Raw genomic sequence first — 26577 nt, 5'->3', positions numbered from 1 at the left:
TCGCCCCATTTGCCGATTGTAACTCTCTTTTTCACAATGAACTCATATGGGTCTCTCACTATAGATCCTAGCAAATCCAGTGAGTGCTCCCACCATAAATCGAATGTTTAGAGCAGATGATCCTAACCATCCTTGGGTGGGCAAATTATGAATTGTTTGTCTTGAGATAATCCTAAACTAACATGTGGGTGGACCCTATCATAAATTGCCTGTAACGATTAGATGATCATAACCGTTCAATGAGCAGACCCCACAATGAATCACCTATTTAGAGTAGAATCTAACCATCCAATGAGTGCACTCATTGTAACCATACAATGAGTGCAATAAGTGGGACCCACCATGAATCTCATATTCCCTTCTTTTTTTTTTAAATACTCCTATTCTTTTACTTCTTGTATCCATTCATCTTCAAAACAAGAAAAACAAATTGAGAAAAACCTTGATGAAAATTTCAGTCGGTTTGCGGGTGACAGTCCATAGAGGGGGGCGAATATGAAAATTTAGGGGGCGAGTATATCAGCACCCTTTTCAAAAGCTATCAATATTTGTTAACCGACATAAAAACTGTTTATTAAAGTAAAGTAAGGAGTGTCATTTTCGAAGCATGGGAGTATGCAATGATTCACATACTAACTCTATTGCAATCTCTTAAGGATACGAGAAAAAAAAATTGGAGAAAAAATTCATGGTATTAGAGTTGTATAAAGGATATTTTTTTGTTGAGTGAGTCTAGACTCACAGTCACCCTTGCAAAAAAGGGAGTAAAGGGCGCCCCTATTCGTCAAATTCCATTTAACTTATTATCTAATGTATATTAACATAAGTACATGTTGGGATTTAATGCAGGCCTTAGATGGCGTTTGCAACAATCGATAGTTAGGATCGAACGTGATAATGATAATCCAACTATTTTGATAAGAACTATCAACGTGAAAGTTGGAAGTGGAAAATGTGAATGAAATTGAGGATGAGATCGTGTGGGCTAGTTTGCGTGATGTGGAGCTTCCCCACACTCTCCAAATCCTTTATAAAATAGATCCTCTTGGTCCCCTGCTTGCACACTATAAGTTGCATCATCTCTCTTTTGTTATCCATGCTGAAAGAGTGATCGAAACCGGTTCCCATCACTTAAGTTGGTGGAGCGAGGGAAAATTGTGAGGAAGGAAGGTTTCCATAAGGCCTTAAGGTTTAGAATCACCATCAATGACATCTGGTGAACATTTTTCCCTTTACGTTTGATAAACGGATGAAATCCACAATTTATTTCGATGTTAGTTGTCAAAGATCCATGCAGATCTTTTCTAAGGCTTTTAAAGATCCACATTACACTCTAAGGACTTCTGAAAATATTTTTTGAGAAGCTAAACTTTTTTATATATTTTACAAATCACGAATCTAATGGTAAAAATCCCTTAGCGGCCGTTTGGATACGCGGATTTTAAATTCTAGGATCTCCTCCAAATCGTAGTTGGGAGCTGAGAGAAGAAAGAGACTAGCGATCGTTTTCTGATTTCTCACCCTTCTTCTTGACGACGACAGGTGACAACAGGAGAGCAGAAGATCATCCCATGTTTCCAGGTTTTAACAATCTCAAGATGGGGGAGAGATTTCTAAAACCTTGATTTCTTACTTAAAATCCAAGAAGCTCTGTCAGGACATCATGCAGCAGCTTGAACATGAACCCTCTTTTACATTGTTTTCAAATTAAAACTTAGATTCTAAAATCTGTGTATCCAAACGGCCCCTTAATTTATTGAAAACCACCGACATGCGGGGGTAATAAAAACTAGTTTAAAAAAAGAGAGAGGAATCCGTGAAGGAGATATTGTTAAGTTTGCACGGTGTGAAAATGGTAAAGGCACCTCAAATGTGTCCACTGTAGAGGACCTGTAGTGGACCTCCCACTTCAAAGTTCCGCCAAACCCCAGCCACCAGTCAAAAAAATACAAAAAATGTAGCGAAGTTCCATTTGAGCACAAGCGACACAAAACCTAACCTAACTTTTATTTTTGCATTATCACCCACTCGGTGGGGTCTACATAATTATAGTGCAAATTTGATACACGTATGTCTCATGTACAGTTCCAAATTTAAAGACAGCCAGGCGGTTGTTTGGACCTAGGAAAAATAAAACTACGGGAAATCATATTTTTCGTTGAAAATATTTCATGGAAATTAAAATTCCAGGGAAATTTTCCATTAAAAAATCCCTTGTTTTCCAACGAAAAACAAAACTCACATGAGATTAGGGGTGTAAACGAGCCGAGCCGAGCCGAGCTTGGCCGAGCTCGGCTCGGCTCGGCTCGGCTCGGTCAGGCTCGTGAGCCTTACCGAGCTCGGTTATATTATGTTCACACCCCTCATCTTCCCTGGACAGCCCTACTAGTGTAATTTGACTACTTTTTTTACACTATGGGGGGTGGTCCTAGTAACAAATGGGGTTCCAAAAATGAAGTGACATATTTTGCCCCCCCTTTTCGCTCCATGGACAGCCCTTTTAATGTATATATTAATATATAATATATATATTTAAATATATTAAATTCTTAACGAGCCTTAACGAGCCGAGCCGAGCCTGGCCTAACTCGGGCTCGGCTCGTTAAGGATTCGAGCCGAGCTCGAGCGAGCTTCCGAGCCCAAGCCAAAATTGACACCCTTACATGAGATGCACATGAGAACATGTGAAGCAATCTCATCCATAGGCATCGAGAGGGGCGATGACAAGCCTCGGTATGTTATTTGAAACCTTATAAATATAAATTCCATGTAGCTACTAAATAACTTGTAAATGTAACTTTTAATTGGGGCTAAGACTGAGTATTTTATTTTGTGATTTTGGCCCATGTTACATATTGAATCCTCTAAGACTTGAAAGATTTTCCCCCATGTCACACATTTGACTCACATTTCAGAAAAATTCTACATTTCTATGAAATTGTGTATGGAGTTCTGTTTTCTCTGTCTACTTTACCTATTTTATTTGTTCTTAGTCTTTCGTAAAAATTAAGTAACCTTACAAATAGTTTAGTTTTAAGAGTTGATATCGTCAAATTTCTGTACTCAGATCTCACAAGAATAGAGAAAATCTCTTCTATTATGAGAAATATAACAAGTTCATTCAAGATTCAAAGCTATTTAGGAGAATCACAATAGAAGGAAAGCTAGAGAAGAAACAGATTACAAGTCGTCCCTCGAATGAGTGAGATCTATCCTTTATATACTAAAGAATATGATATGTAATTCTTCAGTGTATTCTCCGCGTGTCATCTCTTAACTGGTCCTTTCCCCACTCCAGCTATATTCGGTATATGCGATCGTCCAAATGTCTGCCACTAGAAAGGGTCCATCCCTAACAACTTTAAGTAATGTGGCTGGCTCAAATTACAAATTTACCATTGACAAAAAGAGACAAGTAACTCTTTGTGAACCGTTAGATCAAATCTACCCACGTGTTTGAATCATGAGGCTTATGACCAATTTTACCCCTATCAAGAGTTTAAAAAATTATGGAACATTTCTGTCATTTAAACCTTCTTGTGTTTTTGGGCATGCCTCGTCAGATGTGAATACACATAAGGAGAGCATAACCACAAAAAATAAACACGGATAGAGGAGAAGAAAATTAACACTGAGGCCATGTTTGGCAAAAATAAATAAAAAATAGGGTGGCCTCCCACCATTGCAGGGTCATGGGGCCATGTTTGGCAACCATGAAAAAATATTCTATAGAATATTTGTCTAGCTAGTTGTGAGATGAGCTAGAGAGGGAGAGATTTGAGAAGGTGGGAGTGAGGGGAGCATGAAAAGCTCTTTAAAACAAGGAAAAAAACAATTTTAAGTAGGTATTTTCTTTTTCATAGTTTATCTAATTTGTTGGAATATTTTAGAAAAATCTAACGTGTTACTAGGTTTTCCGAAGAAGTTCCGATCCATCAGAGATTGATTTATCTATTTTCTTGTGCTTCTTGCTGTAATTCCTTTTAGAATTACATCAGTTGGTATCAAAGCTGATACTTTCCTTGGGTTGAAGTAGAAGTTTGGTGGTGACATTTGCGTGGATTCTTGATGACTACAGAACGACAAGATTGGGAGGTAAAGTCGGATTTAAGATCATTTTATTATTATTTAGAGCAAGAGATCATAAATTGGGAGTCACCACCAATCTATGATGAATATTCGAATGATGGATATTTAATTATTCCTAAAAGTTCGACTGAAGAAACATTGCCCTTTGATGGTGATAAAGTGATCAGCAAATCACTTGAAGCGATGGTTGTTGTTTCCTATGAAATTACGAATGAAGAACTTAAATAAATTGGACCAAACAGCATGGCGATTGAGGTGAAGGGTATATGTCGAGATATTATGTTGATTTCTTCATCAAATTATGTCGATCCATTTTTAGTAAATCCGACATCGAAGCGTACCATGGATATTTATGAATTCAAGCATGTTCAAGATCAAGGGAGATTATCTTTTCGTTTTAGAGATCCTACGGTGTGGCTTTATCTGCGACAGTTCCAGTTGATGATTGTTCTTCGATGCTTCAAAACTCCAGGACGGTTTTTTTTTTAACCAGGGGAGAATGATGCAGAACACGTGGCTTTGAACAAATCTTTTACTTTTTATTTTCTATTTTCGTCTTTTTATTTGTAGTATTTTTTTGGGGCGTCAAAACTTGTCCGATTAGCTTAATTTTGGTATTTTTAGAAGGGTTTTTCGATTATCTATCTAAACAGCCCAAGATTACGCAATTTAGACTTGCTTTGGGTAAGTTAGAGGCATTTTACGGATATAGTATAGGGCTATAACGGGATTATTATTTTAGGTAAGTTTTAGTCAAGATTTTAGGTTCTATTTATATTATTTTAGTTGCTTGAGTATTGAGTTAGCTTTAGGGTTTTGTTTTCTTATAAATAGAACTCATGACAGCATTGTAATGGATATACTTTCTTTGATTATTGAATGGAAATTTGCCATTAGGCTTTTTGGGTTCTTTCAGAACTTTTCTATGAAATTTATTTGGCTTGATCTCTTAATGTTCTACTAAGGATCTAAGCACGTATTGATCGTGGTTTGCTTCATTGTTTCATTGTTTGTTTGATTTTTGGAATATATTTGGGAAAATCTAATGTTTTACTAGATTTGCCGAAGTATTTCCATCATCATCCGAGTTTGATTCGCTCCTCATCCTGCGGTTTCGTTGCAATCTCTTCCGGGATTGCATCGTTCCTATATAAAAAATTCTAGCTCTCTGCTCCCACACACACAATTTCATTTCCCTCCTTCCTTCTCAGCTCCTCTCACTAGTATTCCATGGAATAGTTTTTCATTGTTGCCTAACATAGTCTAAATTTTCTTCAAGTAAAACAAAATGAGCTCCCCTTGCCGCTAAAATCAGATAAAGAATTAATGAAGGGATGGAATTTTTTATTGAGGAATGCTAAACTCAAGGGTGCCCTTGCATAACTGAGATGAAAGGGAGCCTCCATTGGTTGAAATCACTAGAGTGCATTTATAATAGCACTGAATATTGTAAAAGTGAAATGCATTAAATGCACTTTGGTGACTTTCAACCGATAGGGGCGCCCTTTCATCTCATTTATGCAAGGGCGCTCCTGAGTTTAGCATTCCTCTTTTCTTATCTTATGCAAGTGGATTGGAGTTGAAAAAATATGTTCATGATAATCTACAACTATATTGGACTTAGTCCATTATTTTTCAGAAAGTATTGAGGGCCCCAATTCTCATGATGTTCCAAACCGTTCATTTGATGGGCCAGAAAATAAACAGGCCATATACTCTGCGAATCATCTCCGTAGGATGATCCTAAACTTCTGATCTGAAAAGGGACTGCTCATTATTGAAACCTCTACAGATCGGAGGGAGGGTCATCCTATGGAGAAGATTATTGATTACAACCTATTTATGAGGCCTATCGAAGGAATAGTTTGGAATATACTAAGTGGGACCCACTGTACTTTCTGAAAAAAATAGTCAGACCCATCATATAAAATCTCCTTGATTGGAATTGAGCTGATGTAAGTTATGTAACTAGATAAATTTAGGGCAGTGATAAATCGACTCCCAAATATCTTAAATCGACTCCCTATGTGTCTTTCTCTCTCGTCTTGGTTAGAGAGAGAAAGAGGAGAGAGATAGACACATGGGGGTAGATTTAAGATATATGGGAGTCGATTTATCACTCCCCTAGATTTATTTACTTATCAATGGCATGGCAGAAACTCCATTGGGATTTTAAAAAAAGAAAAAAAAAGGGGGCGCTGATATCCCCCCCCCCCCCCTATAAACTGATAAAATCCCCCCCTTTAACGGTTTTCTGCGAGAGTGGTTCGTTGCTTTACGACAAATTTACCCCTTTAATTAACTCTTTTCTTTTTTCCTTTAAAACATAACGAATAACGTTAATGGGGTCATTTTAACCATCAGAAGGGGGGGGGGGTATCATTTCCCAAAAAAAGGTAGATCTATTTGGAAAATAAATATCACATCTTCGACATCTTGGGGTTGGAGAAGTATCCATAATGTTAGATCATTTGAAAACCTTTTACACCCCATGCACACTTTTTTTCTGATAAAATCAAAGCCAGAGCATTTTTTATTTTGTATTTCAACAAGATACAAATTAATAATCTGTTACGAACCCGATTTGGTTCGCAACGTGATTCGATCTTATTAGAGGGAAGATCAGCCTCTTGATCCACTTCGAGGGAAGGATCAATCATTCTTTGTGCAAAAAGACATAATTTCTAAGATAGATTTCTTCATTCATTGATTTCCATTACAGTAGCATGTGCTTATATAAAGCACTCCAAAATAAACATAGAAAGATCTAGAGATCTTATGATAAATATAAAAATAACTAAATAAAGATTATACTAATCTTAATTAGTGTTCTAATCTATTAAGCTACTAAATATATCAGTTTTAGTAAGATCTGATCTTACTCTCTAAATAAGAAAGTAATTTATTCCAATCTAAGTGGGACCTATGTAGGCACGTATCATTCCACCCCTCTTGGAATCAACCTTGTCTTCGAGGTTGGAAATTAAGCGCTGACTTGTTGGTGAAAGATTAGCGTAGAACCTTTTAAAATTCTTCCACCTTTTTATTTTCCTTCTCGCTCCCTTTCTTCTCTTCGTCTTGCGATTAGTCACCAAGTGTTGAGGAAGCTCCAATTTCAAATTGATCTGAACATGTTTTTCATCAAAGCTCCATCGTAGTGGTTGTTTGGAGCAATTGGGATTTTGACGCATGAATGGTTGCGGATGAGGATCTTCCTGATGGTATGCAGGCTGAGACGAATGACGAATTTTTGGGCGACGACCTTGTCGAGATCAACAACGCTTTCTTTCTCCTTTCTTCTTTTCCCTTCTTTTTCTATTTCGTCTTCTCTTTTTCATTGTGCAGGGCTTCTTGATCGTCACGTTGATTTTTTTAAAGCCTTCCACGAATTGTTGTTGTCCTTCCATCATCTTCGAAACCAGTGCTTTAATCTCTTGCAGATCTTCATATATGGATTTCCAAAAGTCCAAAGAAGTAGCCATGGTGCATGATCGACCGCTCTGATACCAATTGTTATGAACCCGATTTGGTTCATAACGTGATTCGATCTTCTTATAGGGAAGATCAGTCTCTTGATCCACTTCGAGGGAAGGATCAATCCTCCTTTGTGCCAAAAGACACAATTTCTAAGATAGATTTCTTCATTCATTGATTTCCATTACAGTAGCATTTGCTTATATAAAGCACTCCAAGCTAAATATAAAAAAGATCTAGAGAGATCTTATGATAAATATAAAATAACTAAATAAAGATTATACTAATCTTAATTAGTATTCTAACCTATCAAGCTACTGCATATATCAGATCTGATATAGTAAGATCTGATCTTATTCTTTAAATAAGAAAGTAATTTATTCCAATCTAAGTGGGACCCATCTAGGCACGTATCATAATCTTCGTAGGGATGATGTTTGGAATTAGGATATACTTTTAAAACTATCCTTCATTGACGCCAAAGACAAGCTTAAAGAAGCAATGCCCAATTGGAGAATACTGGCCAAATCCCAAGCCTAGCCCAATAATATTTACTAAACATGAGTTTTTCCTTGGGCAGTGATAAATCGACCCCCAAATATCTTAAATCTATCCCCCATGTGTCTTTCTCTCTCCTCTGGGTTAGAGAGAGAAAAACACATAGGGTGCGTTTAGATTGATGGAATCAGAATTAAAGAATCGGTGTTTGATTCTATCCTCACGATTATTGCGTTTGGGAGATTTTACTCAGTGCATAGGGAATGCCCAACCAGAATTTTAGGTGGAATCTTGGATGGATTTTGATACCGCCCTAGGTAGGTGGTATTCTGATTCCCAACCCAAAATAACTCGACTTGGTTGACAAAATTAGGGAAAAAAATCTCCATGATTTAAGGGAGAAAATCTCTCCCTCTCTCTCTCTCTCTCTCTCTCTCTCTATAGCAAATGCTTCGTCTCATACGTAAGACCCTAAACCTTCTTTTCTTCTTTTTTTTTTTTTTTCTGAAAATGCTTCGTTAATAACGATTCTTCATTATAATGGGTAACCAAACACAAGAATTGGAATCCACATTTCCTTTACCATGGGAAATGGAATAGGAATGGAATTTGATTTCCATACCCATTTTTGATTCCTAGTATCCAAACGCACCCATAGGGGGTCGATTTAAGATATATGGGGGTTGATTTATCACTCCCCTTTTCCTTTTGTAATTTGATTTTTACCTAGAAATTTTTTATTGAAAATTTTTCCATAGAAAATGTTATTGGAATTTTTTTCCATAGAAAATATATTTGTAACTAAATTTTTTTCTTTACTTCAAAGGAAAATTGTAAACATACTGGACTCTGAATTTTTCCACAGAATTTTTCCCATAGATTTTTTTACACATCATGTATAGCATAGGTGGGGCCCAGTGGCCCACCATTTACACCTCATGTTTTGATGCTGTGGGGCAATCCTCTGCACCAAACGATGCATAGTGTGGGCCCTACCATTTTACACCTTCTGGGAGATTATATATTTGCCGCCTTTTCTTCTTCCTCGCCCCACTTGTACTGTAAAGAGAGTGGTCACAAATATACTAGAGGGTGTGGCTTGGGAAGAACAGAAGGCAAGAATATGACTTCCCTATTTTTTATGAGGTGGGCCACCACTCCACCGGATTTTTTTGGTGGGCAGGTCCCACCATCTCCACCCAAAGAGCCAAACCCATTCATAAGATGGGTCCTAACATTTTGCACTTCATGTTTTGATGGGTGGGACCCATCATCTCCATCCAAACCATGCATTGAGTGGGGCCCAACATTTTGCATCTTATGTCCAGGAATGCTCGTTATGACGAGATTTTATATGGTGTAAGCCCTCATACTCCCGTATTTTTCAAAAAGTACTCAACGGACCACCATATAGGATGATCCAAACCGTCTATGTGATGGAACGCAATGTCAATAGGTTCTTCCCCTAAAATCATTTCCATAGGATGATCCGAACCCTCCGATCTATAGAGGTTTCCATAATATGCAGTTCTGCTATAGATCGGAGGGTTGGGATCATCCTATATGAATTACTTTTGGGCACAACCTATTTACGTTGTGGTCTATCACATGGACGGTTTGGATCATCCTATATGGGGTCCTTACAGAACTTTATGAAAAATACGGGACTGTAAGGGCTTACACCATATAAAAACTCCGTTATGAAGAGGAAAGAATGCAAGAAGCTGAAGAAGGGGTAGTCTTGCCATTTTAGGAAGCCACGGGCAAAAGGGTAGTTTCGTCATTTTGAGAAGTGATAAAACCCTAAAACACCATCTTTCTTCTCTTTCCTTTGATGCGGCGGGTAGCTCTGAAAATTATTTGAAGCGAAAACCCTAGAAAAAACACTTCAAAACCCTAGAAAAAACATACAGCTTTTCCAAACCCTAGAAAAACTATAGTCCTCTCCGCAAACCCTAGAAAGACAGAATCTTCTCCTACTTACTGTTCTTCCTCTCTCAGGTTCGTTGCTCTAATTTCTTACTGTTAGATAACAAGAAGAAAATAAGTAATTTTTTTGCCATGTATTTGTTAGTGAAATACGATCTATTAGAATCGTTTCTAGGGTTCGTCCTACTACTACTAGTCTTCGAATTTCGCGTTTTGTTTTTCCAAACCAAATGTGTCGTTATTTCTCATTTAGTTTGATATAACTAACAATCTGAGTTATAATTCATAGCCATTTTATTCATTTGTTGCCCAAATCTCACCCATATATTTCAATAAAAAGTATGATCCTCTCATTTTTTTTTTTTATGAACAATTCATGTCTTTACATTGCGGCATTCGATTTTTAACTTGATACAATTGAATTTAGTATTAGAATGCTTGATTGAGCTTCTGAGCTAGAATCTGATACTCTGAATTTATCAGTGATAGATAATCAATCAACCCTCAATAAATTGCTAATTGTATGAATAATTGTGTGGGTTGTTGATAGGTTAATCTACGAAACACGTTGGCAAAGGAATTCCCAGCATTGATGGGTATTAAGAAGAGAAGTTCTGATTCCGTAGATGAATTAGTGGATCATAATAATGATAACACTGATGATAAAATTACCTCGAAGCGTGATAAGAAACCGAGAAAAGAGAAGATAAGTTCTGTAGATGAATTAGTCGATCAGAATGATTCCATTGATGATAAAATTACCTCCAAGCGTGATAAGAAGCCGAGAAAAGAGAAGAAAAGTTCCGATTCCGTTGATGAATTAGTCGATCAGAATGATGCCACTGATGATAAAATTACCTCTAAACATGATAAGAAGCCGAGAAAACAGAAAATAGAAGAAGTGGCAGATGACAAATTGCCTCCTGTCACCCCTGACTCGCTTAAACCGATGGAAAGAAGGAAGAAAAGGAAAGCGTTGGATAAAGAGAGACACCAATCTAGTTCTAACATCGTGGAATCGGTTAAAACTAGAAATTTGAGTGAGGGTATTGGCACAGATGATACTATGTCATTGCCTTCTGCATCGAGGGGTCTGCCTGAGTTCCACATCAGTGTTTTCAGGGATTTGTCTTCTGTTGATTCATCAGTTAGAGAAGCAGCTGCTGAAGCTTTGGTTAGAGAGCTTTGGGAAGTTCAGAAGGCGTATGAAAAGTTTGGAAATAAGGGAACTGATGAGGAGACACTGAAGTTAGAAGCAGAAAAGGATGATGGGTTGAAGAACTGTGCACCCTCTTTAAGATATGCAATTCGTCGACTTATTCGTGGAATTTCTTCGTCAAGAGAGGTATGTTCTTTTAGTTTTATCTGTATCTCTTGTTAATGTTTCTTTTGTCATGTCAAGATAAGGACTGCTCTCTCTCTCTCTCTCTCTCTCTCTCTCTCTCTCTCTCTGTTTTTGATAAAATAATTTATTGCTGAAAGCCAATGAAAAGGTGCACCGGATCAAAATTGAGGTAAATCAGATGAACCTTCTGAAACAACGACCTCAGAATCCCATTCTTAGCTAGAGAGTCAGCTAGGAGGCTTCTGAATTTGTTTACAGTACAAGAAAATTTCAAGGCAATGGATTCTTTACATGGTGTCCATTTATTCTCATTTAGCACTGCCCCCTTATGCAGTAAGAGATCCTAAAAGAACAAAGAGAAAATCGTAGAAAATTTCAAGGCAATGGGTTCCATTTAATCTCATTCAGTACTCCTATGCAGTAAGAGAATATTTCAACAATGCCCTTGCTTGCACTTTATTATAAGTGTTAACGGCTATCAGCCCAAGAATGTCATGCTGTCCCTTTTCATTTCCTACAATGCTGCCATGGCCAGAAGGCCCCAGATCCATTTATTTCCTTCTGTTTACCCACATAAATGTGAAAACAAGTATCTTTAGTTAAATGCGAGTGCTAATACCAAATGGTTGTGCTAGCCACTCTAACCAAATTTGCCACTTCTGCCTGAGAAATTGGGTCAAAAGCATTTTGCGTTGCACACTAGACAAAGAAGTGATTCATGGGCTCCTCTGCTACTTTGCATATCATGCACATGTTAGGGATTAGGGAACATTTGTTGCCTATGTCAAAGGTGATCAAGAGTGAGAAATTTGGCTAAAGGGGGCATCCAACAAAAAAGCCTCAATTCTAGAATGTGCCAATGCTTCCTCTTTCTGCATTGGCCTTGCAAAATCTCACTAGGTCACTTGACATTGCCTTAAACCTAATTCCTTCCCCAAAGCTTTTCCGACATTGCATATCAAACTTTGCACTCCTTAGTGTTATAACCATTATTCCCATGCCTTGTTTTTGAGGGATAAACTTTACACACAACACTTTTGCTTCCTCAATGACCTCTTTACGAATGAAGAAATTTTCTCTTTTAAATACCACCTATCTTTCCACTCTCCTTGACTTTATGAACATCTTTCTACTTGATCAAGTGGAATTTATGACCCACTCCCCTTACCCACAAGAAGCCCCTCTAAAGCCTTCCTAAGTTCCTAACTTATCTGCTGCTAGTGGTGGCAACAGGGTAGGGCAGCGATGGATGTTGCATTCCCCGTCCCCGTCTCAAGGAAAATTCCCCGTCCCTGCTTTGGGGATGGCGGGGAATCGCCGTCCCTGTCCCGCGGGGAAAATCTAATCCCTATCCCCGCTCTTCTATAATAACAATTTCTACTTTTTTAATGTAATCAAACAATTATTAAATAAGAATTCAAAGTTCTAAACTAAAATATAACATTTTATGGAACGAAAACCACTTATATATTTCAAGATTTCAGAACATTTGGAATTGAATCGGGGGGGGGGGGGGGGGGGGGGCGGGGGGGGATCTCCGTTTTCGCACTATGTTTCTATATTGTTTTCAAACATTTTAAACATGTTTCCTAAGACATTTCTTAATACACTTTTCATACAATTTCCTATTTGCTTCCTCTTTTCTCGTTCCACTATATCACTATATATTTTCACGTGTTTCTTGCTTCCGTTTCACGTTTCACTTCCCGAATTCGTTTATCAACCTGGTGACTATGCTTGAGACATTATGAATTTTTCTTATGCCAAGTGTACTATCTTCTACAAGATTTCTTTCATGTTAAAATAGATTAGATTTTTAGGAAATTTTTTTCCTTTCTATTAATTCACATGGTTATTAACTGAAAATTATTTTTTCTCATTGTTGGCTATTATTGGAGGATGGCTTGTGTTCTAGTTGATGATCTTCTATTGTTTGTTGTGTAGTGTGCAAGACAAGGGTTTGCATTGGGGTTGACCACTGTCATTGGAAAAATCCCTAGCATCAAAGTGGGTTCATTGATGAAATTGATAGTTGAGTTATTAGAGGTTTCTTCTTCAATGAAGGGGCAGGTAGTTTGCAAGAACTTTCTGTACGGTTATGTATATCTTGATCAGATTGCTATCCTCTACATGTCATAATCTTTAGTTGTTCCTTAATGGCATTGCAGGAAGCGAGAGATTGTTTTCTGGGTCGCTTGTTTGCTTATGGAGCCCTCGTTAGATCTGGGCGGATAGCTGAAGAGTGGTTTTCTGATAGCAGCACTTCTATTGTCAAGGAATTCATCAGCCATGTTATCTCTCTTGCAGGAAAGAAGCGCTACTTGCGTGAGCCAGCTGTCTTGGTCATTTTGGAGTTGGTCGAAAAGGTACTTATCTCTCTTCCGTAGTCCAAATGAGCATTGGTATGAATCTGTATTTTTTTGGTATATTATAGTAATGTTGCAAGTCTTGCAGCTTGATGGAATAATGCCATTTGCTTACTTTTGGTGGATGGGCCAAAACGAAATTTGTTATTCAATAGGTTTAGGGAGATGATAAATTCGCACCCCCTTTAACGTGAATTGATGTCAAAAAGCGTAAAAAAGCATAAAAAAGCATCAGACTTTAATGCTATTTGACATCAATTCACACTAAAGGGGTGTGAATCATCCTGCAGGGGGTGCTAATTTATCATCACCCTAGGTTTAAGTTTAATATTGGAATATGACTGTCATGTTGTTATATTTGTAAAACCTTTTGTTTTTCTATTTCCTCTGTTCTTTTAGCCCTCATTCTATCTGCCCCTATCAGTGCATGTATGCACACAGGGAGGGGTACAATTGCCACCTGTAAGTTTAGGCACTTTACCTTTACTTCTATATATATATATATATATAGAGGAAAGTGTTGGTGAGCTTAAGCTCACCAAACTTATGGTGAGCTTAAGCGCCCAATCACATTGGGGCCTACTTTGTTAGGATGATCCAAAGCATTCATTTGAAAGACCCTTACATAGATGGGGTGTGTACCAAAAATCAGCTCCATAGGATCATCCTAACCCATCCATTTGTGGAGGTCAAAATGGACAGACATTATTTGTCCACAAATCTGCCCATATTTGTCCTCCACAAATGGAGGGGTTAGGATGATCCTATGGAGCTGATTTTTGGTACACACCCTATCTATGATAGAGCCTTGCAAATGAATAGTTTGGATCACCACAGAAAATGTGGGACCCATGTGATTGGGGCGCTTAAGCTCACCATAAGTTTGGTGAGCTAAACACTTTCCTCATATATATATATATATATATATATATATATATATATATATACAGAGAGCGAGAGAGAGAGAGAGAGAGAGAGAGAGAGATTGACATGGTGGAAGTGTCTAATTGCTGACATGGTGGAAGTGTCTAATTGCTGTCATGGTGGAAGTGTCTAATTCTATGGGAAGCAATTTTTGTTAGGGTTGCCGCCAAAAATAAACAGAAGATGAGAACGAAATAGACTAATAGAGACAAGAACAAAGGTGTTCAGGTACAATTGCCACCTGTAAGTTTAGGCACTTTACCTTTACTTCTACATCTCTCTCTCTCTGTCTCTCTCTCTCTCTATATATATATATATATATATATATATATATATATATATAGAGAGAGAGAGAGAGAGAGAGAGAGAGAGAGAGAGAGGGACCATCGCAGAAGGCATTTCTCTGACCGGCTGTTGCAAAAGAGAGCAGCCACATAAGCTCACTTTTCAACACATTCTGTCTTATTCTCTAAGGTGGCTGCTCTCTCATGCAACAGCTGGTCCACAAAATGCCTTCTGTGCGATGGTCCCTAGAATATCTCTCCCTCTCTCTCTCTCTCTATATATATATATATATGGATAAACTGACATGGTCGAAGTGTCTAATTCTATGAGAAACTATTTTTGTTTTCATTGCAGCCCACTCCCCAGGATTACATTAAGAGAGCGGAGCGGAGAAGGAAGATGACAAAAAAGAAATGGGAAGCCCGACCCATGCGCTTCTAGATCATATACTTTTAGTCACAACAAAACTCAGCTATCCATCTTAAGAAACTTGTTCTAAAATAAACTATAAATCAAACTTTAAATTTGAATGATGAAGCTTTATTAGTAAAAGTAACCATGGCCAAGATGGTCAAGCATGAGACCCAAGCAAAAGCAAAAACTTCAAAAGAGTAAAAGACCAATGTTTTAAATGGTGGTCTGCTTTGCATGTCAGTTGCCACCCAAATGAAAACATGTTTGTTCCGGCCATCAATTTCGGTTGACATTTAAGATGGAACTTCAGGCAATTGTAGAATAAGCAAAAGTTATTACATAGAAACTATTACAGAAGTACGACAACCATCCATAATAGTTTGGTAAGATTAAACACTTAATGATGTGTTGTCATGCATGTCTGGAATAGCAAGGTCCATTTTAAATTGGAAGTGCATATAACAAGATATACATATCATGGATTACTTTCCTGTATATGTGATGATTTCTAAGTATGTATTTGTGCTTATTCTAGCATTTCCTGAAGTTTCATCTTAAAATTCTATCATTTGCATATGTTTCCATACATTTTTGTGATTTTACTGGGTTTCCACTGAAATTTCCAACTGCAACCGAAACATTTCCTTTTCCGTGCCAACCAAACCAAATCTGAAACTGAAATTTAAAACCTTGCATGGAATGCTTTTCCCATTCCTACTTCCTCAATCATTGACAAGTGCCTCGGTTTTTTCATTCTGCTTGTTTTGAAATAGAGCATGGAATGATTGCCGGAGTTCCGACCATTGCTACTACCTAGATTCGACTACCTCATCTCTATTCTCACACCAAAGTCTTAGCGTCTTTTCACATCAGATTTTTTGGATCCAAGATCTGATCTCAGAAACCCTCTTTGACCTCCATAAAACCCTAGATCTATCATTTTGGTTTAAGTTCCGGTGAGAATCCGAGCTAAATCCGGCAAGAATCAATTTCTCCGGCAACTTGTCTCCAATCCAAGGGAAGAGTTAGAGTTTTGGAAAAGTAAACCTGAAAAATACAAATGAAACTTTAAATGGAGTTCAGATCTGATTTTTGAATGAAGAAAAAATCAAAGAGCTGAAGAAGAACTAGGGAGCGCAAATTCCAGCGTTTCAAGTAGGTCTCTTGTTCCTAAAATTTCGCCCACCATTGCCAACAGCTCAGGGCGTTGAAGATTGATTGCAAGGAAACAATGATGTGCCCAGAAAAGAGCTAGTGAGCAGATTGGCAATGTCGTCATTGTTCTTACCAGAACTTTAGTTGGAGGTGGAAATTTAGAATTTGTAATCAAAAAATAGAAAATCAAGGTGTGAAGGAAAAGTGGGTGTCATCCCTTAAGAAGCCCTTTCAAAAATCAGGGTATGGAAATTGGTTATGCACCCCATGTCGATATGCTAACTTCAGTTGGCGAGAAAACTGTCGTTGGTGTCGACAGAGCAAAGTTCCATCCAGATAGGTTCCTCGTCTGTCTTCGTCTCAACCTTGCCTGAACTTGACTAGAAAAGAGGATGGTCAATGGCTCGATTCTGGCTCTATATCTTACAGGAATAGAGAAGATTTGGTCATCTCGGGCAGGGAGGTGGATACCCGTATGGAATCCCTAAAATCCTGTTTAATTGGGAAAAGGAAGTGCCCTAACAAATCGATTGAGGATATCTGGGCTTGGGCTCAATAGGCTTGGAATGTTCCATCTTTATAATGTCCTTGCATATTGTCAGATGAGGAGCTGATCTCTAGTTTTGAATCTGAGGCGCAGGCTTCGAAGATTTTATCCAGATGCCCTGAGGTTTTGAGTCCTCATCTGTGTTCTCTTGCTCCCTGGAGTAAGGAGTTTATCCAAGGTGAGAAAAGTTTGTGGGTTAAATTCTATGGAGTCCCTTTGCATGCCTGGGCCATACCAACGGTGGAAGCATTGGGAAGTCTATTTGGCAGAGTCCTTGAAACTAAGATGGAAGGAAACCATCAGCATTGCATGGGCTTTGTCTCGGCAAAAATCTTGGCTCCCCGAAGGATCATCTCAGGGTCTTGTGTTACCATTAACCTAATGAATAAGATCTATAGAATTAGTGTTGAATCATTTGACTTTCCGGAGAGCGGATCCTCACCCAAGTTGTCTTCCCCGGAGCCTTATCTCTTGCCTGGTTTGGCCTCGGAATCGTTTCCGGTTAGGTAGCTGAGTTCGGGCTAGTTTGCCTTCCTGACACCCCGCTTGATTTCAAGTTCCAAATTTCCTAGCTATTCTTAGGGTGCGCTGGAAAGTTGACCTTATTTTGATTTGTTGTCCATTGGCAGGGGTCGGTCGAGTCTGATCCTTATGCCGATTGATTTGGGGTTTTCTTATATACTTTTTTGAGGTTTGGTTTTGAATGGATTATGGATGATGGTCGGTCCTCTTCTTTGGGGCTTTTGGTTTGATACCAAGGTTTGGAGGTATTGTCGTTTTATTTTGGGGTTACATTCTGCTTTGGTTTGCTGTATGGGGTTTTTCTGTTCTTGGATTTCTTTTCTTGGGTTTCCTCTTGAGGTCAGTTCTGACAAGAGGTAGGGGATCTAGTAAGTTCAGAAGATTGGGATGTGGATCTTGTCAATAGGGATACGTTTCGTAGATTATTTCTTTGATTACTTCCAATTAGGAGACCGGATCAGGGAAGTTGGTTTTGTAATATTTTGTACCCGGATGAGGTGTGGTTGGTTCATGGGTATGCCTGAGCCCCGTATTATATTATGTTGTGTTAGCAGGCTGGGACTACTGGTCCCGAATGCCCCTTTTATCATTAATGAATTTATGTCGCCTTTCAAAAAAAAAAAAATAGAGCATGGAATGCTCTTTTCTTCACCTTATATCTGCAAGCTTTAGATTGATCAATTCTCATTGCCTAACCATTTCGTGGAACCTCCTGGACGGAATTTTCCGTGAAAGATGTAGACATCTTCACAATAGTAGAAAGCCAAATTTGACGACAGGACGCAAGGGTTTTTTCACCAGAATTCCGTCCCTTTATTTCCATTGCTTTTGCCAGATTTACAAGGCATGGTGATGTTTCTCATAGAGACTGCTCTCTTAATCTTTTAGTAGGAGAACTATGTTTTACCTTTTCTTAGATGGAAGCATGAATTAGGTTGCAGATGAACTCAATTGAGTTGTACAACAGACCTCATACATGATCTGGATGCTCAATTTTGAGGGTAACGGGTGTGAGAATTAACTTTTTCTTTTCAAGTATCTCGTCGTTCCACAATTGCAGTCCTATGACTTCATGCTATGTGGAGCTGGGTTGGAGGTGAAGCTGATGATTGCGGAAGATACAAAACTGTAAGGACAGGTCTTCAGATCTTTGCCGTGGGAACCATTGCACCAATATTCTCCGTTGTTGATTTGGGAGATTACCTCAGTACAATCATGTGGTCAAATCAATTGGCTTCCTTCCCTCTTTTCCCATTCATTTATTTGATGAAATGTTTGACCTTCTGTTTGATTTACATACATTTTCTCCAGTTGTGGAAGGAAATTTTATTGACAACTTGCCAATATCATCTAGTTGTCTTTGCTAACTAATAATTCTTTGATTGCTTTTATATCTTTTTCTGATTTTGGATGGCCTCTGATAGAATAGCATGTCATTGATTACTTAGAATCTTATACTGGTCCAGTATAATCTTATCTTATATTAGCTTGATTAATATGGACTTTTGTCCACATCATTATTAAGTTGGGGATCAGTTAGAATTGATGTGCTCTTCTATTTTTGCAGTTGCCTTTTGAAGGGTTGTTGGGACAAGTTCTTGGAGCTCAGGGCATTCATGAGTGGTTCCAAAGCGCCACTCAGATTGGAAATCCAGATGCATTATTTTTAGCTTTGAAGATACGAGAAAAAATCTCTATTGACCATGGGAGTCTTTGCAAACTATTGCCGCACCCATTTAGTCCAAACAACCTGTTTACGGCTGACCACTTATCTTCCCTTATTCCTTGCTTTAAGGTAATCTTTCAAGCCTATCTTGTCCTGCATGTGTTCCTTTGGAGGGAAGATCCGAGAACTCCTTTCTGGAAATGACTAAAATGCTGCTTGTAAGCAACATAAGTACCTCCAACATTTTAGTGTTCATAAAACTACTGATTTTCCTTAAGACATGTGATGTCTTCCTCTAAAATCTAAATCTAAATATTTAGTGTTGGTGACTGATGATTACTTTTTGATCTTTTTGAGCCTTACAGGCCTAATAATTAGACATATTATTAAGCCATGACCTTGCTTTCCATTTTAGGAAACAACTTTCTGTCAGCCTCGAGTTCACAGTGTGTGGCCTGTGCTGGTGAATATTCTCTTACAAGAAATTGCACCACAAGAGGAAGACATATCATTGGTTTCGACTTCCGGTAAGAAGCACAAGAAAAATCGGAATTGTAATTCTTCAAAAGAAGACTTTGCCAAGAATCTCCGCTGTTTCTGCGAGGTCGTTATTGAAAGTTGTCTTCTTCTGTCGTCTCACGATCGCAAGCATTTGGCATTCAACATTCTTCTAATTCTCCTCCCAAGATTACCTGCCTCATGTGTTGAGATTGTTCTCTCTCACAAACTTGTCCATTGCCTTATGGATATCTTATCCACACAAGATACCTGGCTATTCAAGGCTGCACAATATTTTCTAAAGGAATTATCAAATTGTGTGAGGAATGACGATGAGCGACGAATTGCAGTCGTTGTTGCTTTACAGAAACACAGTTGCGGGAGATTCGATTGCATCACACGGACCCACACAGTCAAAGATTTGGTTGCTGAGTTTGAGACTGGAAAAGGCTGCACGCTATTTGTCCAAAACTTGATGACCATGTTTGTAGATGAAGGCCGTGCAGCTGATGAACCGTCAGATCAGAGTCAAACAACAGATGAAAATTCGGAGATGGGTTTGTCAGAAGATAAGGATTTGGCAGGGGCAGGGAATCCAGATATTCTCAAGAAATGGGTTATCGATTCCCTTCCCCGTGTCTTAAAAAATTTGAGACTGGATTATGAAAGAAAGTTTCAGGCGCAGAAAGAAATAATAAAGTTTTTAGCTGTGCAGGGTCTATTCTCGGCATCTCTTGGCACGGAAGTGACATCGTTTGAGTTACAGGAAAAGTTTAAATGGCCGAAGGCAGTCGCCTCAAGTGGTTTGTGCAGGATGTGTATTGAGCAGCTCCAGTTATTACTGGCAGATGCTCAGAAAGGAGAGGGGTCACAATCTGTTTCAAATAGCTTTGAGCGAAATGATCTGGGATCGTACTTTATGTGTTTCCTTAGCACGTTATGCAATATTCCTTCAGTTTCACTCTTTAGGCAGTTGAGTGATGAGGATGATAAAGCATTCAAGAGATTACTAGTAATGGAAAGTCGGATGTCCACGCAGGTATTCTATTCAGCTCTCTGTCAACCCCACGCCATTTGAACACTAGCATCTGGTTTATAAAATTGGGGGAATTATCCTTAGTTTTCGTTGGTTAATCAGAAAGCTGCACTTGTATTTTTCTTTGGTTATTGTTTGCCAGTTTTTTTCTTTTTTTTTCTTTTAAAGAGATGATATTCGCACTTCCCTTTGTGTGTGTGTGTGTGTGTGTGTGTGTGTGTGTGTGTGTGTAATGGCATCCGTTTTGGTTTAAACTTCTCTGATTGGCTGTTGATAGCTTGGTGGGAATTGTACTAGATAATGAGCAAGAGTAAAATAAAGTGGGTCTGCCAATATAAAAACAAGGCACTGAAGTGCAGATATCAGATCCCTTTGGTCAAATTTTGGTTCTTTTTCTTTCATTTCCAATCCCGGTAAGTGTGTAGAAATGCCATTTCTAGAGTTTCAAAATTTGTATCCATTTGAGAAATTGAGAATTAATAAATTTTCAGAAATCGGTTCTGGCTTGTACTTTATATCACGCCTTGTTAATTAACTGTTACTGAACCCTTCAAGCCCATCTTTAAAATTCAAAATTTCGTTTTCTATTTCAGGAGAGGGATACTTTTCCTGGCACAGTTGCAAACAGACTTTGTGCGCTGCGATACTTGCTCATCCAGTTGCTTCTACAAATCCTTCTCCGGCCAGGGGAATTCTCGGAAGCTGCCTCTGAAATCATCATATGTTGCAAGAAAGCATTCAGTGATAATATTTTTCTTGACTCCCCAGGGGGGGAAGAAGATGTGTATGATGATAATAGTCCACCAGAGTTTATGGATGTCCTTGTCGACACACTGGTTTCATTGTTGCCTCAGTCATCCAGTCCAATGTCTTTTGCTGTTGAGCAGGTAACCAGCACAGTGCAACTATGGCATATAAATTGCAACGATGGCAAATATTACTGCTTCTATCGTGTTTTTAAAGATATGAACTATATCAGATAATCATTAAAAAAATGAATTATATCAGATAACACCAATTATTCCATGGACCCTATGGACATTCTATCTAGATCTAGGACCAAGATTTTGCTTCTGGGGTTTGACTAGCGGGGCATGATGATTCTGTTTCAGTCAAAACAATGGGTAATTATTTCCATTGCCTAATGAAGATTTCATGACTATTAGGCATTCATAAAACTTTTATATCGTATCTATAGGAATTTAGTGATCATTGATCCATGGATATGGTGTTATATCCGTAAGTATTTGATGTTCTCACGGATTTGAATAAATATATATATATATATATATATGGTGTTATATACGCAAGTATTTGATGTTCTCATGGATTTGAATAAAAAAAAAATCTGCTTAGCAACGGACCAAAAGAAATTTTACATCAAGATCCAAATTCCCAGAGCGGGTGATTAATGAATGCTTTGATCGGTAGACAAGGTTTTAAATTTCGGTTTCGGAATGCGTTTCGGTACTCACCGAAACCGAATTTTTTGCCAAAATTTCTGAATTTCGTTCGAAATCCCACGACATAAAAAACGCATTATTTTATCCCCCCTGAAATTTTGGCCAATTACCGAAATTTCAGGAAGATATTTAATAACAAATATATTCCAGATTTTTTGCCAAAATCCCGTAAATTTCAGACCGAAATTTCGAAATTTTGATCGAAATAATGTAACATTTCGATTTACTGCAATTTCGATTCCGTGGTTGACCGAAACCCGAAATTTCGGGTTCCGGTCGAAATTTAAAACCTTGTCTGTAGATTTATGCCCTGGTTTTTGTTTTTATTAGTTTTGTGGCCAGTATAGTCTTCTAGTACAACTTTCCTCCTGCTTTTGAGCTTCTAGATGAGTAGATGGGTGCTTGGGTTCTTGTTTTTAAGCCGTTTCCTGAGTGGACCTTGTGTTGCGGCCTATGTTTTGGCTTTAATAAGTCGAAATGAAATCATAGCAGTTGACACAAGTTGGTTTTGGTCCAAATATTTAGTTTTGGTCTGAATTAGAAACAAGCCAATGTTGAATGCCTGTAATCTTTGAAAGCAAGTGAATATTGGTTTTGCTTGCCGATTTCTAGATTATAAATGCTTCGTACATTTTCGAACAAAGTTTCCATCTTGCAAAACTTCTTTATGTTCCATGGAGATATCTTGATGCTGTTGATACCAAGGTTTGAAATTTCGGTTTTGGTTTTGGTTTCGGCAAAAACGACCGAAATTTCGGTTTCAGTGGAAATTTCGGTGAAAATCTTATAATTTTGGTCAAAATTTTTAAATTTCAGGTTTGGTTTTACATTTCGGTCCTGGTAGAAATCCGAAATTTAAAACCATGATTGAGAGTTGTTGCTCACTTATTTGTCTTTATTTGCAGGTTTTTAGGTTCTTCTGTGATGATATTATGGATGCCAGTCTGCTTAGGATGTTGCGTGTGATAAAGAAAGATCTGAAGCCGGCTCGACATCAAGTTATGGATAATGTAGAGGATGATGATGATGATGACGAGGAAGAAGATTTTCTTGGGATTGAAGAAGCCGAGGAGACTGATGAAGCTGAGACAGTTGACACTGGTGATAGTGATGACCATGTGGATGACCATGCTATGCTCGGCGCTGAGGCAATCAATGAAGACCTTCCGGCTTCTGATGAATCTGACAGTGGCATGGATGATGATGCCATGTTCCGCATGGATTCGTATCTTGCTCAGATCTTCAAGGAAAGGAAGAACTCAGCGGGGAGTGAAACTGCTCAGTCTCAGCTCGTGTTTTTCAAGCTCCGTGTCCTCTCACTGCTAGAAATATATCTACACAGGAATCCAGGTAAGCATATTGTGAAACTACCAATTACTCCAAAAGCTTAAGCCATTGGAGATGGCGTTATTTAATCTTCTATACTTTAACACTCGCCCCTCACATGTGGCCCCTCTTTTTAGGGTTGGCCTACACGTGCCACATGTGGCCCCCCTTTTGGATTGGCCAAACACATGTGGATTTTTAATATCAAGGGGTTATGAACCCAGGACCTTTGCTCTGATACCATGTTAAATTGGAAATTTCACTAATTCTTGAATGCTTTACAAAGAGCCGAAATGAGTGTTTAAACTTTATATAGAACCCTCAAAGGACAAACATAGAAAGATTACATTGATTGTGAAATGAGATAAAGATAGAAACATTCTAATTCAACCTAATTACCGCATCTAGCTTAGTTGCCTAATCAAGCTTAATTCCCTAATCTATCAAAGTTGCATCTACTAACCAACTTGCCTAATATGACTAGGTTACCTCATTTGACCTTATTGCTTCATTTCTACCAAGACGATCTAACAGTGAGATCTCAACCCAATCCAATGGTGAAACTAGTAATTACTCCAAAAGCTTAAACCGTTGGAGATGGCGTTATTTAATCTTTTATACTTTAACACATATGAACTTTGTTTTTTTGAATTGAGAATTGGTGTACGGAGGAGATTCTTAATTTTTGCTATGTATTGGCTAATGCCAAGAATCCCTGACACTGTCTCTAGTGATTAATGGAAGAAAGTGATCAACATAAGGAATGTCTAAACTTTGGTGTGCCTTCTGATTTACTTTTGTGATTGGTTATTTTTTCACAGGCAAGGCTCAGGTTTTGACGGTCTACTCATATTTAGTTCAGGCATTTGTGAACTTAAATACTGCAGAAGGTAACATGCAGCTTGGACAGCGAATAGGAGGAATTTTGCAAAAGAAAATATTCAAGGCGAAGGAATATCCGAAGGGTGACGAGATTCAGATCACCACCCTTGAAGTTCTGTTGGACAAAAGCCTGAAGTCCGCCACTCGGTCCCGAAATAATGCAGTTGCTTCTCTTGCTCAGAATTCAACATTTTGGATATTGAAAATCATTCATGCGAGAAATTTCCCTGAACTCGAATTGCAGAGGGTGTTTGAGAGTTTGCAGCATATTTTGGTGGACTACTTTGATAGTAAGAAATGCCGACTAAAGCCTGGCTTTGTTAGAGAGATTTTCCGGAGGCATCCGTGGATAGTGCACAATGTTTTTGGGTTTCTTCTAGAAAAATGTGGGAGTTCAAAATCTGAATATCGGCAAGTTAGAGCTCTTGATCTGTTGAACGACATATTGAAATCATGTGTTCCCTACAAGGGACAAGATAAGGAAGCATCGTCAAGTAGGCTGAAGTTTTTGGAGGACCATTTATCATCACTCTGTGATCTGATCCAGAAATTGCTGAGCAAACTGCCAGAGAAACAGTCGAGGCGGGCAGAAGTTCGCCGGTTTTGTGCCACAACTTTGCGTGCAGTCTCAATGCTTAACTTAAACAAGTCATTTCTCAAGGCATTGAAACCAGATGCTTATGCTGTCTGTGAATCTCATCTGGGTGACCTCTTTCTTCCTTTTAAGAAGCCTTGACAGGTGGATGGGTACCCACAAAGCTTTCAGATTGATGGAAACATCACGGTACAACCCATTTAATGTTATTTGTCTGAAATTTTATTGTTTTTCATGGTCTATGCTTTCGGATCCTAATGATTTATATTACTGTTTTCTCTACAATTTATTTATCAGTATCAGTGAGAAGGCTGTGTTTTCTGCTCTGAATCTTCGCAATTCAATAGCAATTACTATAATTATCATATAAAAAAGGGAAATTATATCAGCACAACAATGTTTAATAATTGCACAAACTCAGCTCGTCTTTTCTCTTCGAATTGGCATGTGAGAGCTTTTTGGGAACTGCAAGTCTTAGCTTTTTAAATAATAAATGACAAGATGGGTTTGTGCAATTATTAAAACATGGTTGTGCCGATATTGTTTCCCATAAAAAAAATTATGGATAAATCTCCATAGATCTTAATTATTCTTTTCTTTCTATTCCTTTGTCAGGATTTTGCTAACAGGAGCCCAGGATGATGAATATCACAGAGAGGACCCTATGGAGTATGGAGAAATGATCTAAGTACTTGCACAAAAGTTTCAGTATAAGTAGTTCTCAAGGCTGTTTGATCTTGATCAGATGATTTTTAGATATGGGAAATGCCCCATGTAAGATTGGTGATCTACTTCATATCCATTTCAGAAGGCTTATTATTTTTAGTGATAACTTATACCGAACCTTATGTATGAGAAATTACAGACTCGGTTCTTTTTTTTTACAATGATGTGTTAATTTTGTATTAAGAGCGAATTTTGTATGTTGTTTCTTTACCAAGAGCAAACGCGGCACCATTTTCCCCTGGTAATATATTTCTTTCTTCATCAAGGCTATGTTTGGATTGCAGGAATTCTTCGGAGAAGGATGGAAAAGAAAAACTTTTCATGATTTTCCATTGTTTGACACTTTGACTACATATGAAACAAGAAGTAACTTGAACCACGCCAGTACAAGTTTTAATTTATAGTGATAACCCTAAAATTTATTATTTGCCTTCAAATTGTGGAAACAAATAAATTCTTAGGAATTTTTTTTTCCCTCGAGTAATATTTTTCTTGCAATCGAAAGAGGGCCTAAAAATTAAAACCTGGAAATGTTGGAAAGAAAAAACATTTTCTAGCATTTGGTTCTGCAGGAAAGAAAAATTATTTGAAGGGTTTTTTTTCTCACAAAACACACATATAGTATGATTCTAGTATGATCAAAAGACAACGTAGAGTGTATAACTTTATATCAAAAGAACACCTACATTCAAATATCTGATGACCCATATCTTTGCCTCAGGAAAAGTTGAAAGGGAAATGATAAATACGCCCCTTTTCATCACTTGGGACACCCAGCTACAGTGTATCTATGACGTGTATCTATGACTGAAAGGGGCTCATGTACTTCACAATTGA

General features: G+C 38.1%; 1 protein-coding gene across 1 annotated transcript; it reads left to right on the top strand.

The window, feature by feature from the left end:
- Window positions 1-9790: 9790 nt before the first annotated feature.
- On the top strand, window positions 9791-26005 carry LOC143876222 (DNA polymerase V family). The gene is made up of 10 exons (XM_077377944.1): window positions 9791-10062; window positions 10541-11335; window positions 13280-13405; window positions 13504-13701; window positions 19116-19343; window positions 19630-20751; window positions 21342-21635; window positions 23117-23561; window positions 24359-25203; window positions 25630-26005. Exons 2-9 carry the CDS (start codon window positions 10583-10585, stop codon window positions 25153-25155), a joined length of 3963 nt encoding a protein of 1320 aa, XP_077234059.1. The 5' UTR covers window positions 9791-10062; window positions 10541-10582; the 3' UTR covers window positions 25156-25203; window positions 25630-26005.
- The last annotated feature ends 572 nt before the right edge of the window (window positions 26006-26577 follow it).

Source organism: Tasmannia lanceolata, unplaced genomic scaffold, assembly GCF_043159265.1.
Source record: "Tasmannia lanceolata isolate RefF3 unplaced genomic scaffold, GAP_Taslan_0.1 ptg000004l, whole genome shotgun sequence".
NCBI lineage: Eukaryota > Viridiplantae > Streptophyta > Magnoliopsida > Canellales > Winteraceae > Tasmannia > Tasmannia lanceolata.
Note: the sequence above shows the minus strand (reverse complement) of the source record. Positions and strands in the feature narration are given on the sequence as shown.

Excerpts from the sequence above, each read along its gene's own strand:
- LOC143876222 (XM_077377944.1), top strand. The coding sequence starts at position 10,583 with ATGGGTATTAAGAAGAGAAGTTCTGATTCCGTAGATGAATTAGTGGAT. Across the intron at positions 19,344-19,629 it reads CCCTTATTCCTTGCTTTAAG|GAAACAACTTTCTGTCAGCC; the intron begins GTAATCTTTCAA and ends TTTCCATTTTAG. Across the intron at positions 23,562-24,358 it reads ATATCTACACAGGAATCCAG|GCAAGGCTCAGGTTTTGACG; the intron begins GTAAGCATATTG and ends ATTTTTTCACAG.